The sequence below is a fragment of the Drosophila serrata genome, unplaced genomic scaffold, assembly GCF_035046125.1.
Source record: "Drosophila serrata isolate PLE 108 unplaced genomic scaffold, ASM3504612v1 contig_184, whole genome shotgun sequence".
NCBI classification, from domain to species: Eukaryota; Metazoa; Arthropoda; class Insecta; order Diptera; family Drosophilidae; genus Drosophila; species Drosophila serrata.
The window spans coordinates 4,959,892-4,970,839 of NW_028257082.1; the positions used below are offsets into that span (position 1 = coordinate 4,959,892).

At 48.1% G+C, this 10,948-nt stretch overlaps 4 protein-coding genes across 4 annotated transcripts; 2 read left to right on the forward strand and 2 right to left on the reverse strand.

The window, feature by feature from the left end:
• The first annotated feature begins 47 nt into the window (after window positions 1-47).
• Window positions 48-3,148, forward strand: Hacl (2-hydroxyacyl-CoA lyase). Its single transcript, XM_020951329.2, has 4 exons — window positions 48-290; window positions 1,256-1,451; window positions 1,517-2,756; window positions 2,833-3,148. Exons 1-4 carry the CDS (start codon window positions 240-242, stop codon window positions 3,050-3,052), a joined length of 1,707 nt encoding a protein of 568 aa, XP_020806988.1. The 5' UTR covers window positions 48-239; the 3' UTR covers window positions 3,053-3,148.
• On the reverse strand, window positions 3,074-6,700 carry Efhc1.2 (EF-hand domain containing 1.2). The gene is made up of 5 exons (XM_020951223.2): window positions 5,695-6,700; window positions 5,085-5,638; window positions 4,460-4,979; window positions 3,878-4,402; window positions 3,074-3,819 (listed from the first exon to the last, which is right to left on the reverse strand). Exons 1-5 carry the CDS (start codon window positions 5,743-5,745, stop codon window positions 3,169-3,171), a joined length of 2,301 nt encoding a protein of 766 aa, XP_020806882.2. The 5' UTR covers window positions 5,746-6,700; the 3' UTR covers window positions 3,074-3,168.
• Window positions 6,701-7,536: 836 nt separating this feature from the next.
• LOC110183284 (uncharacterized) lies at window positions 7,537-8,671 on the forward strand. Its single transcript, XM_020951555.2, has 4 exons — window positions 7,537-7,645; window positions 7,710-7,836; window positions 7,909-8,270; window positions 8,327-8,671. The coding sequence occupies exons 1-4, from the start codon at window positions 7,635-7,637 to the stop codon at window positions 8,478-8,480; spliced, it is 654 nt and encodes a 217-aa protein (XP_020807214.2). The 5' UTR covers window positions 7,537-7,634; the 3' UTR covers window positions 8,481-8,671.
• LOC110183196 (uncharacterized) lies at window positions 7,840-10,849 on the reverse strand. The gene is made up of 5 exons (XM_020951441.2): window positions 9,940-10,849; window positions 9,680-9,862; window positions 9,479-9,626; window positions 9,027-9,338; window positions 7,840-8,829 (listed from the first exon to the last, which is right to left on the reverse strand). The coding sequence occupies exons 1-5, from the start codon at window positions 10,268-10,270 to the stop codon at window positions 8,670-8,672; spliced, it is 1,134 nt and encodes a 377-aa protein (XP_020807100.2). The 5' UTR covers window positions 10,271-10,849; the 3' UTR covers window positions 7,840-8,669.
• Between the last annotated feature and the right edge of the window lie 99 nt (window positions 10,850-10,948).

Sequence of the window (10,948 nt, forward strand, 5' to 3'; positions counted from 1 at the left end):
ATCAAATTTAACCGCAACTGATAATATATCGACTACCCGTACTCGTCGAAATCGATTTTGCCATCGTCAGGGAACGGTCACACAGCCGCAATTTGGTATTTTGCTGTTTTGCGAACTGCGGTCACCGCTTCTCTTGGACTCTATATTTTAATTTGTTTAACTAATTTTTAGCCAGTACGCAAGGTAACGCGGCGGCGCACTTAACATTTTTAGCACAATTACCACAAGCAGCGCACAAAATGGCCGAGGTCGAAGCCGTGCAGATAATTGCCGAGTCACTGAAGCAACAGGTAAGCGAGGATCGTCGTCCGTCCGCCAACATGTCCCCCCAAAACTGCAGTTTACCGCACTTGCCAATTATCTTTCGTTGGGGATCTTCGGGCACGCCATATTAGTGCCGAAAATGCGTTGGAATCTTTGGGCCTGGCAAGAACAATGGATCGCCCTCTTATCTGGGCACCTGTTTGTTGTGCAAAGTTCAAAAACACTTGGTAGTTTTTGGTTGTTTCCACCCGATTATTCCTGTTGTTCATAAAAGGCGTACAAGTGAGAACGGATTGTGATAAAGTCAATGTTCCAAAGGTTTTAGCCTACAGTACCACGACCCAAACACCCTTGTGAATTGTTTGCCTGCATACGGCGGCGATTATCGCAGGGGGCCGCCAGATTAAAATCAATAAAACTTTAACCGGACCGGATTCCATCCGGCGGGGCAATCACTTGAGAACGTGTTTGCATATTGGTTAGTGATTTGCACTATAAATTCCTTGAGTTAAGGGTTCTCATATGTTTGATTGATGGATAAATGGAATAGGTGCTGGATACCTGGCGGCATTTTTTGGGGTTAGTTTAGGGATTACTGTTCGTGCTTGGGCGTGTGTGTGGCCAGGGTTCCATATTAAATAAATGTAAGGGATTTTAAAACAACAAATTAAGTAAATGGACAACAGCTTAAGCCTGCGATTTAATTAATTGCAATAATAAACAAATGGCATTTGAGCCGTTTGAACCAAAATATTTGCTTATTGCAACTGGTTAGTCGTATTCGTTATAAGAAATTATAATCTACGTTTTATCAAAAGTTGATTTAGTTTATTTACCCCCTAGATAGTTTAGAGTTTTCAAAGTTAAAAGCCCCCACTTAAAGGTTTTGCTAAATTTAGATTAAATATTCAGATTGTAATCGACTTCCTTTTATTAAATCTTATCTTAATACCCGAACTATGAACTCACTTTGCACTCTTTTTTTGAACAGGGCGTGGAGTATGTTTTTGGCATCATCGGAATCCCTGTCATTGAGCTGTCCATGGCCTTCCAGGCCGCCGGACTGAAGTACATTGGCATGCGGAATGAGCAGGCTGCCTGCTATGCCGCCCAGGCCATTGGCTATCTGACGGGCAAGCCTGGCGTCTGCCTGGTGGTATCCGGACCCGGATTGCTCCACGTAACAGGTATGTCCCATTGCTGTTAAGAAAATACCTTTGGCTGTGCTAATCAAAAACATAAATCCCGCTAGGTGGCATGGCTAATGCTCAGGTGAACTGCTGGCCGCTGGTTGTTATTGGCGGCGCCACCAATCAGGATCACGAGGGCATCGGCGGCTTCCAGGAGTGCCCGCAGGTGGAGCTCTCGCGGCCGTACTGCAAGTATGCCGCGCGTCCGGCCACCGCCGCCCTCATCCCGCTACACGTGGAGAAGGCTGTGCGCTATGCCACCTATGGACGTCCCGGTGTTGCCTATCTGGACTTCCCTGGCAATATTCTGCAATCCAAGGCGGTTGAAGATCGCATCTACAAGGCGATGCCTCATCCGGCTCCACCACTAGCCTATCCTCCCCACGACGATGTGATCCGGGCAGCCAAGCTGCTGCGCCAGGCCAAGCGACCGCTGGTGATCGTGGGCAAGGGCTCCGCCTATGCCCATGCCGAGAACACGTTGCGTCACTTCATTGAGAACACGAACCTGCCCTTCCTGCCCACGCCGATGGGCAAGGGTGTGGTCTCTGACACGGCTCCCCAGTGCGTCTCTTCGGCCAGAACCCTGGCCCTGCAGAAGGCGGACGTGGTGTTGCTGTTGGGCGCACGCCTCAACTGGATCCTGCACTTTGGCAAGCAACCGCGCTACGACAAGGACGTGAAGTTCATCCAGGTGGACATCAATCCCGAGGAGCTGCACAACTCGGTGGTTGCCTCGGTGGCTATCCAGGCGGACATCCGGCCCTTCGCCGAGCAGTTGTTCGAGCAGATGAACGCTGTGAACTTCCGCTTTGGCTACGAGCAGGATTGGTGGAAGCAGCTGGCCGTCAAGTGCAAGCAGAACCGCGACACCGTGCAAAAGATGTCGCTGAACACGGAGACGCCGTTGAACTACTATGCGGTCTTCCACCATCTGCGCGAGCTGCTGCCCAAGGACACGATTATTGTCAGCGAGGGAGCCAATACCATGGACATTGGCCGGTCGATGCTGCTGAACGAGCAGCCACGTCATCGCCTAGATGCCGGCACCTTCGGCACCATGGGCGTGGGTCCTGGATTCGCCGTGGCCGCCGCCCTTTTCTGCCGTGACTTTGCGCCCGGCAAGCGCGTCCTTTGCGTGGAGGGTGACAGCGCCTTCGGTTTCTCTGGTATGGAGATCGAGACCATGGTGCGGTACAAGCTGCCAGTGACCATTGTGATTGTGAACAACAACGGCATCTACGGAGGCTTCGACAAGGACACCTTCGAGGCCATTCGCAGTGAGGGCGATCTGACCCAGATGTAAGTGTATGCCCATATGCATCTTATCTCAGCTTATCTGGGAGCAGCAGTACTTATGGCTAATCTTATCTTGCAGCACACCACCCTCGGCACTGGGCGTTCAGGTGCGCTATGAGGAGATGATGAAAATGTTCGGCATGCAGGGTTACTTTTGCACGGAGATCGAGCAGCTGCAGGCGGCTGTCAAGGCGGCCAACCAGCTGACGGACAGGCCGACCATTATTAACGTGGCTATCAGCCCGTCCTCCGACCGCAAGCCGCAGTCTTTCAACTGGCTCACCGAGTCCAAACTGTAGGATACAATATACACCTAGGTCTTAAGCACAAAGTTCACCATTCCGAAAGTTATATTGCCACGAATTTTTTCTGTATATACATGCAATTTTTGATAAGCCCTCCTGCCTGCTAATTCTTAACTGTTGGCCCGCTTCATTTCCTCCTCCAGACCAAGATAGGCCAAGAACCAGGTGAAGTCCACTAGTCGACCTTTGTGTAGGAACGGCAGCTTGGGGCAAAGCTCAAAGGCGATGTTGAGGGGAGCAATATCCGGAACCTGGTCGCTGCGCATATTGAAGAAGGCGAGAAAGTCGCGTACTTCGATCTCGTTCTGTCCATTACGCTGCAGCACCATTAGTATGTCTTCCACCAGCTCCAGACTGAAGGGCAGCCGGCAGCCTCTTAAGGTGGATCGAACCTGGGCCTCGCTGATGTACGGCTTGCAGGCCGGATTGATGTGACTGAGGTGATCGTTCAACTCATCCACGCTATTCCACAGAGCTCGCTTGAGCTCCAGTTGGGCTGCTGCCCGCACTCGGTTCCTGTCGCAGCTGGGAGGCATTGCCTGCTCAGCCGAGAAGTAGCGACACACGGTCACTATTTCGTGGTTGAGCAGGCAATCCTTGGACAGGTACAACAGGAGAGTGGATCGCAGTGTGTCAAAGCCCACGGTGGTTAAGTCACCGAGATCCCCATCCGGCTTGCATTGGAGAACAAACTGCTTATAATGGGGACGCACGGCATCGCGGATTTTCTGCATGATCCTTTGGATATCTGCCACGGGGAACTAAATATCGGAAAATATATATTATAAGCTGCATTTCATGAACACCAATCAAGCTTACCTCGCTGGGATGCTGCTCCATGTACATCAGAGTGAACTCATCGGCCGAAACAATGTGGAAGATGTGATCCTTTAGGGTCATGGTGCGTCCTATGTAAAAATCATTGGCTTTGTAGTACTCCGGTCGCGAGGAGGCGAACATATCTTGGCCCGGCAGTGGAACACGCGCCTTTTTGAGGAACTCGCCGCCCAGGAAGCCCGAGTTGCGACGCGATGACTCGTAGATCTGGACCGTGTCGTCGGCCAGGAAGTAGCTGATGATAAACTCGCGCTCACCATTATCCCGAATGGCTGAGATAAGCTTGGCCCCGAAGCGTAGGATGCAGCCGTCGTATTTGAACAGCTTCTTAAAGTCAGCCTGCGGTGGTTTGGGCTCCACTGTGATGCAATTCCCCTCGGAGTCCTCGTGACTGCCCCAGCCATTGTAGGGAGGCAGTCGACGCTTTGCCATACCACCGCCCTGAGTGTATGGTCGTACATCGCTGCGCTCGGGAATGGGCTGTGACTCGAACTCCTGGATTCCATACTAAATGTAAGAAAGAATAATATAATAATAGTCTTTATAGATCTTTCTAGAACTCACCTTTTCCCTGTAGTAGCTTTGGGTGAACTGATCACAGCCCGTGAGGACCACTGACCTACCAAATACATTCAGTACAGCTCCAATTTGCAGATCCTGGTCGTTGTAGTAATGCAAGGGCTTCTGTCCCGTGTTCAACGGGTCGGCTACGTATCGCACATCACGCATATTATTGCCCAGGACATTGAGCAGTGTCACCGCCGTCTGTTGGCCCGGCAGGGGAAGACCCGTAAACTCCTTGGGCAGCTTGCCACGTTTAAGGAAAGTGCTGGGTCCCTCACGTCCCGAGTTCCGTGGGAACTTCTCCTTTATGTCAATGGTGTCGTCTGCCAGATAGTAACATATCTCCAGCTTTCGTACATCCCCAAACTCGCTTCGGTCATTCCAATAGCCCTGGAACTTGAGCACACGCCGATCGAACTCCAAGAACTGGGCAAAGGAATGACGTTTGGGCAGAGCCGAAGGACAGGAACTCGCTGTCTGCTTCAGACCAGAACGCTTGCGTATTTCCGTGGTGGGATCACTTGGGATAAATTAGAAAATGGTTAGGCAACAAATAATTTATAGAAGGCTTTGAAAATTGAAATCGAATTTAGAATTCCTACATTTAAAGTCTTCCCAATCCTACCTTGGTTCCTGCTGAGTTTCAGGCACAAAGATTCCGGCTCGATTGAGGAACTGTCGCGTGAAGATATCGCATCCACTGATGTGGTAGATCCGATCGAAGATCTGCACATCGATATCCACATTTAGGTCAAAAATGGAGATGAACTCACGATCGGTGGGCGGAGCCTTGGGAATACGCTGGCGATGCACCAGGCAACCCTGTGGTATACCAGAGTTCTCCACCTTTGGCTCGGTGACCTGCATGGTACCATCCTCCAGGTAGAAGTAGATCTTAACCTTACGCACCTGGTAGGGTGCATGATAGATCTCGGTGAGGTTCTCCTTGAAGTAGGCACTGAAGCAAAGCACTTGCTTATCATAGGCCAACCAAGGTGGCAACTTGGTGGTAGCCTTGGGGGCCCACAGACTGTTGATCTGGGCAGGCACGGGCGGACATTTGGGATCGGCCACAATGCCATCGGGCTCCACCAGTTCCGGTTCCCGGCGGTCGGATAGCATCTGAATGCCCTGGTAGTGCATCAGGGTCTGCTGCCGCGGATGGCGACGCTTGCCACGCTGTTGGAAGGAGTAGAAGGTGTAGGAGGAGGACTCTTTTGGTTATGCCAACTCACGTCATAGAACTGTGCTCCTGGCAGCATGGGCATTCCCGGTAATCGCATCATCTTGACGGTGAATTTCGTGAGTTTTCCAAATATCCAATGTGTAATTTTGCTCCTTTACAAAAATCCTTTTGCCAAATTATTGTGGTTACATTTGTGTCGAAGCCAAAACCAACTCTGTGGCAGTTAACGCCACGCATCAGAATCCTGGACTGCTCGAGTGTTTCGACATTTCCGCTCCTGCTGCTGTTCGATAAATGGAACAAACGGAACTATGGCAATGGCTCAACTTGCCATGGCAGCCCGAAAAGTCAACTGGCAACTGGTAGTGGTTTCCATAGAGCTACGACCACTAAGTATACATCGCTATGCGTATGTTTGTTGTGTTAATTGATTAACACTGGTGATGTTTAAGTTCTTTTAATATTTACCAATTAATTTATTAATTTATATACAAATAATGTAGGTTTAACCTGGGTTTAAAGAAGCGGAATTACTTATGTAATGGTTATATTTTGTTGCTTGGGAATTAAAAGCATAAATGTGTTAAAACCAGGGTAATAACTTGTATATTAAGTACTTAAAAATAGGCCGCATTCATAACTTTGTGTATTACTAAAATGATTTTTAATCAATGACAAAGGTTTATGGCAATTTTTAAGAAAACACCAAACTTACTTGGTACTTAAACTTGAACTTTTATTTATTTATTTTATTTAAACATTTATTTATTTCCCATTGTCGGCTGTCCCTTAAGTGCTTGTCTCACCTGTCTTCACTCACGTTAAAGAAATCGCGTCATATTTGAACCTGAAAGCATCTCTTCTCAATCGTTGATTGAATTGGTGTCGTGGTCCACTGAATTTCTAGAGTCTTGGCCATCGCTGACTAAATGCCCTCGTCGGTGCAGACGTTTTGTTTGCTAATTAGTCTGGCAGGCAAAAGTAGGAAACCCACCGAAGCACGTGCTTTCTCACCTCTCTTTCTCCAAAGAAACTATACACAACAAGAAAGAAAGCTAACTTCGGCACGCCGAAGTTTATATACCCTTGCAGATAGAATTTCTGTGAATAGGAATCCATACAATATTAATTATATATATTTGTGTTAAAAAACAATGAAGTAATACCTGCTTTCATTTCATTCACCTATACATATTATATTTGCAATTTTACAGTCACAGATTGCATTTTTCCTCTACATCAAACGATCGTTTGTATGGCACCTATATGATATATATATAGTCGTCCGATTTTCATGAAATTTGCCACAAAATTTAAGACTTATATAAAATGGCTATACCTCAAATTTGATGAAAATCAGCTGAAAACTGAAAAAGTTATAAATTTAATTGTATTAATTTCTCGATCGTTCCTATGGGAGCTATATGATATAGTAGTCCGATTTTTATAAAATTTTATACAAAATTGTAGAGTATAGTAAAATCGCTATATCTCAAATTTGAGCCAATTCTATTGAAAACTGAAAAAGTTAATTTTTTTTGTAAAAATTTTCCGATCATTCCTATGGAAGCTATAGGATATAGTCGTCCGATCCGGCCCGTTCCGACATATATACGAGTGAGAGTATATAGAAGGCTAACTACAGAGTTTCATTCAGATAGCTTTAAAACTGAGAGACTAGTTTGCGTAGAAACGGACAGACGGACAGACGGACAGACGGACAGACGGACAGAAGGACAGACGGACAGACGGACAGACGGACAGACGGACATGGCTAGATCCACTCGGCTGTTGATCCTGATCAAGAATATATATACTTTATATAGTCGGAGGTGCCTCCTTCACTGCGTTGCAAACTTCTGACTGAAATTATAATACCCTGCAAGGGTATAAAAACTATAGTAAAACGATGGCCCGGCACTTGGACTGTAAGAATCGAGGCGGTAAACGTTGTCAAGACCTCGAGCGGACAGCACTAAAAGCGGCGGAATGAACCTGTTGTGAGTGTTGAACCGTGAAGTGATAATTGTGTAAGGTCCAACTGATCATTTAACCCCCCTTTAGGGCCAAGATAGTACTTTTCCTTCTAACTCTGGAGGCGGTGGGTGCACTGGAGGCTAATCTGACGGCCTGGCGACATCATCGGCGGCAGAAGCGTTTCCTTATCTTCCAGAACGGGGGCGTAGTCAAGGTCTGACATCAAATATATTTATTGATCATTAACGTATATAGTAAATCATTACATTAATTTGTATTCAAACAGTTTGTCTCTGGTTGTGCCTTTCCGGTATCGTTCATGGAGAAGAAGGCCTGGCGCCAGCTGGTCTGGCTAATGAATTTCCACTATCAGTTCAATGAACCACAAACTCCCATCTATTGGTGGAAACTATGGGACAGTTCCCGGGACCTCAAGGGACCAGTTGCAAGGCAGCCATCTTTGACACCTACGGTGCCAGCTCGTCTTTTGGTGGATGAGCCTCAGCTCCTGCTCTTCCGATTCGCCGAAGGCTACATGAATCAGTTGGGTCAGAATGGGACAGCCTGTCTGGAGCGTTTGATCTGTGAAAATGGACAGGTGGACGAGCACAGTGGACTCTATGCTCAGTTGCTGCACAGAATTTTAAGGTGAGATTTGTCTCCCCTTTTGGCTGAAACCGAAGTTGACCTTGATCCTTTCCCAGACCTCATCACACGCTGGATAGACGATACCTGGATGCCTATCGGATGGGTCGTCATGGCGTCGACTGCCGTCGAGCCTATCCCCAGGCAACCCATTGCGTTCTGGACGACTACGTGCACCTCCATGAACGGCGAACCACACAGAGTTATCTTTAGTAGGTCTTTACGTTTAGTTACAGGTCGCGGGAGCTTTCTCTTTGGACGAATGGCGCCGGTTGTCAGTAGTTCATCAATAGCATTTAAATAACATGTACAAAACTAATTAATGGTAATTAAAGATAATAATTAAATAATTCTACATGTACATGTGACTATATACAACGAGGGAGATCTATCGTATACCCTCTACTTGCCGCCAGAGTCGGGTATATCGTCATCATCATCATCATCAGAGACTCGCCAGGGTAACTGATAGTATTTCTTGTCATTGCTGGATAACCAGAGGATGGCACAGCGATTGGTGCAAAAGTTGCAGGTGAAGAGCTGCTTGGAGGTGCTGCCGCGCCTATGGAAAGTTATAAGATTTGATTAAATTTTGGCAATTATAACTCTATATACTAATATCTTTTCCATGTGCTCATCTTAGGCAACCTTCACTGTACTTCTTGCGGTTGTGATAGGTCCATTCGCCCCAATTAGAAAGCGGACCGGTTTCGTACGCATCAAAACAATGACCACATGACTAACGTAACGCGGACCCACCTCTTCACGACCATGAAGTAGTACGAGGTGTACAGACACCTCGAGCAGGTGGTAGTCGTGCAGCGGGCGATGGGGCCGTTGTTCAGGTGACAGCTCATATAGGGTTCCGGTAGCAGGCGATGGAGTGCAACGTTCTCATAGATAGGCAAGGAGCGGTTCAGTGATTGCAGGGCATGCAGACAGTCGTCGTAAAGCGTGACCCGATTCTCTGTGGACGGAACCGGAAATACTGTGCGGGTGCCAACCGGAAGAACCAGACGGCAGTTCGTCTCCAGTTCGCGTATCCAAAACAGACCTTTGCGACGAACGGCTCTGGGAAAGGGGTAAGATTTAATGTTGAATTTTTGGAAAAGCGTAAAGAAATGCTTGGATTAAGTAAAAAAGTAGTAATAATTAGAAAGAGCTCCAAGACGTTCGGACACTGATTATGTCCTAGTTACCCTTAGCCTTACATTGGAGTAATCCTCTGGCGGTTATCATAGAAATTCTGGTAGAACCTCTCGTACACCATGGGTATATAGTTGATCGCCGTGTTGTGGAAGATGCGCACATGGTTCATGAACTTGGAGAGGGCGGCCGGCAGGTAGATGAGAGAGCAACCTGCAAAATATGTAAATTTCTCCGACTGCATCACGATCTCTGCGTATACTCACGATCGGCGGCGAGGGACTGCAGCATCGGAAGATTGGAGATGCGCTCGGGGATGTGGACCAGTGCCTCGTTGTCGCTCACATTCAGCTCATTGAGGCGGACGCATTCGCTCAGTTGCAGGGGAAGGCGGCGAAATTGGTTCTTGGCGATATTCAGATGTTCCAAATTGCGCAAGCTGCTCAGTTCTGGGATAGGACAGGGGAAAACAAGTGGATGCAATGTGGCTAGAAGTCAGTCAGTCACCAGTGGCAGTCTTACTCACCCACTGGTAGTTCTGTGAGCTGGTTGCCCGCCACGTTCAGCTGCTGGAGGCTCAGCAGGAGACCCAATGTGGGGGGAAGCTCCTTCAGTTCATTATTGGAAACGTCCAGGAACTCTAGGTTCTCCAGCATATAGATGTCCGTGGGCAGTTCGCTGAGATTGTTACCCGCCAGGTGGATGAACTTGAGGGTGGTGATATTTAGCAGCCATTTGGGTATCACCGAGATGAAGTTCTCCTTGAGGTAGACCTCCTCGAGATCCTCATATAGGAACAGATCCATGGGCACATCCTTAAAGTTCAGATAGCTCCAGTGCAGGATGGTCTTGTTCATTTCGGTGCCGTTACAGTTACACAATCCCCTCACTGCTGCTGTTGTTGCTGCTGTTGCTGTTTCTGCTGTTTGCTGTTGTTTGACGGCGTCGCCTTTAGTCTGCTTATACTTTGTTGATTTAATTATATTTATATGCGTCTTTACGCGGTCATGATCATCGCTCGGCACCGCCACCCGCCAGAGAAGCACTGCCACCGCCACCAGCGCCACCACAGCCACCCAGTGGCTCAGGCCCAGTGGCAGCCCCAGCAGCAGCAACAGCAACAGTTTGCTCTGGCCAACAGAGAATCGGAGAATCTCCGCCTGCGCTTCCTCAATGCGGTTCAATCTAATGGGACTCGTCTAAATTTGTCTCTTCGCACCGTTGTCTTTCGCAATTTCGCGCGAGCACCACTGAGATTCTTCTGTGTCCACCTATATATCGCCTTAATAGCGCTCATCCACCACGGCGTATACGTAATGTGTCGTCGGCCCGAAAGTATGCAACTGTTTTTTTTGCGGTGGCGGGCCAAATGCCGCCTGAAGCTTTGGCACTGACATTGAATTTTCCTGCCTGCATTGATTCGCTTTTCCCCGCTGATGCACTCAAGGTCGCCGTTTGCTGAAAGCCAAAATGCAAAGGGCAAGCTTTTCCGAGCTGCAGTGCATCGAGCTTTATGGCACTAGGTTGCTATAAAA

Bases quoted from the DNA above. Each gene is read 5' to 3' on its own strand.
- LOC110183284 (XM_020951555.2), top strand. The intron at 7,837-7,908 runs GTCTGACATCAA...GTATTCAAACAG, and splicing joins AGAACGGGGGCGTAGTCAAG to TTTGTCTCTGGTTGTGCCTT. The intron at 8,271-8,326 runs GTGAGATTTGTC...ATCCTTTCCCAG, and splicing joins TTGCTGCACAGAATTTTAAG to ACCTCATCACACGCTGGATA.
- Hacl (XM_020951329.2), top strand. From the start codon at position 240: ATGGCCGAGGTCGAAGCCGTGCAGATAATTGCCGAGTCACTGAAGCAA. The intron at 291-1,255 runs GTAAGCGAGGAT...TTTTTTGAACAG, and splicing joins CCGAGTCACTGAAGCAACAG to GGCGTGGAGTATGTTTTTGG. The intron at 2,757-2,832 runs GTAAGTGTATGC...CTTATCTTGCAG, and splicing joins GAGGGCGATCTGACCCAGAT to CACACCACCCTCGGCACTGG.
- LOC110183196 (XM_020951441.2), bottom strand. From the start codon at position 10,270: ATGAACAAGACCATCCTGCACTGGAGCTATCTGAACTTTAAGGATGTG. The intron at 9,863-9,939 runs GTGAGTAAGACT...GTCCTATCCCAG, and splicing joins GCTCACAGAACTACCAGTGG to AACTGAGCAGCTTGCGCAAT. The intron at 9,627-9,679 runs GTGAGTATACGC...CATATTTTGCAG, and splicing joins GCAGTCCCTCGCCGCCGATC to GTTGCTCTCTCATCTACCTG.
- Efhc1.2 (XM_020951223.2), bottom strand. From the start codon at position 5,745: ATGATGCGATTACCGGGAATGCCCATGCTGCCAGGAGCACAGTTCTAT. The intron at 5,639-5,694 runs GTGAGTTGGCAT...TCCTTCCAACAG, and splicing joins CAGGAGCACAGTTCTATGAC to CGTGGCAAGCGTCGCCATCC. The intron at 3,820-3,877 runs GTAAGCTTGATT...TCCGATATTTAG, and splicing joins TGGAGCAGCATCCCAGCGAG to TTCCCCGTGGCAGATATCCA.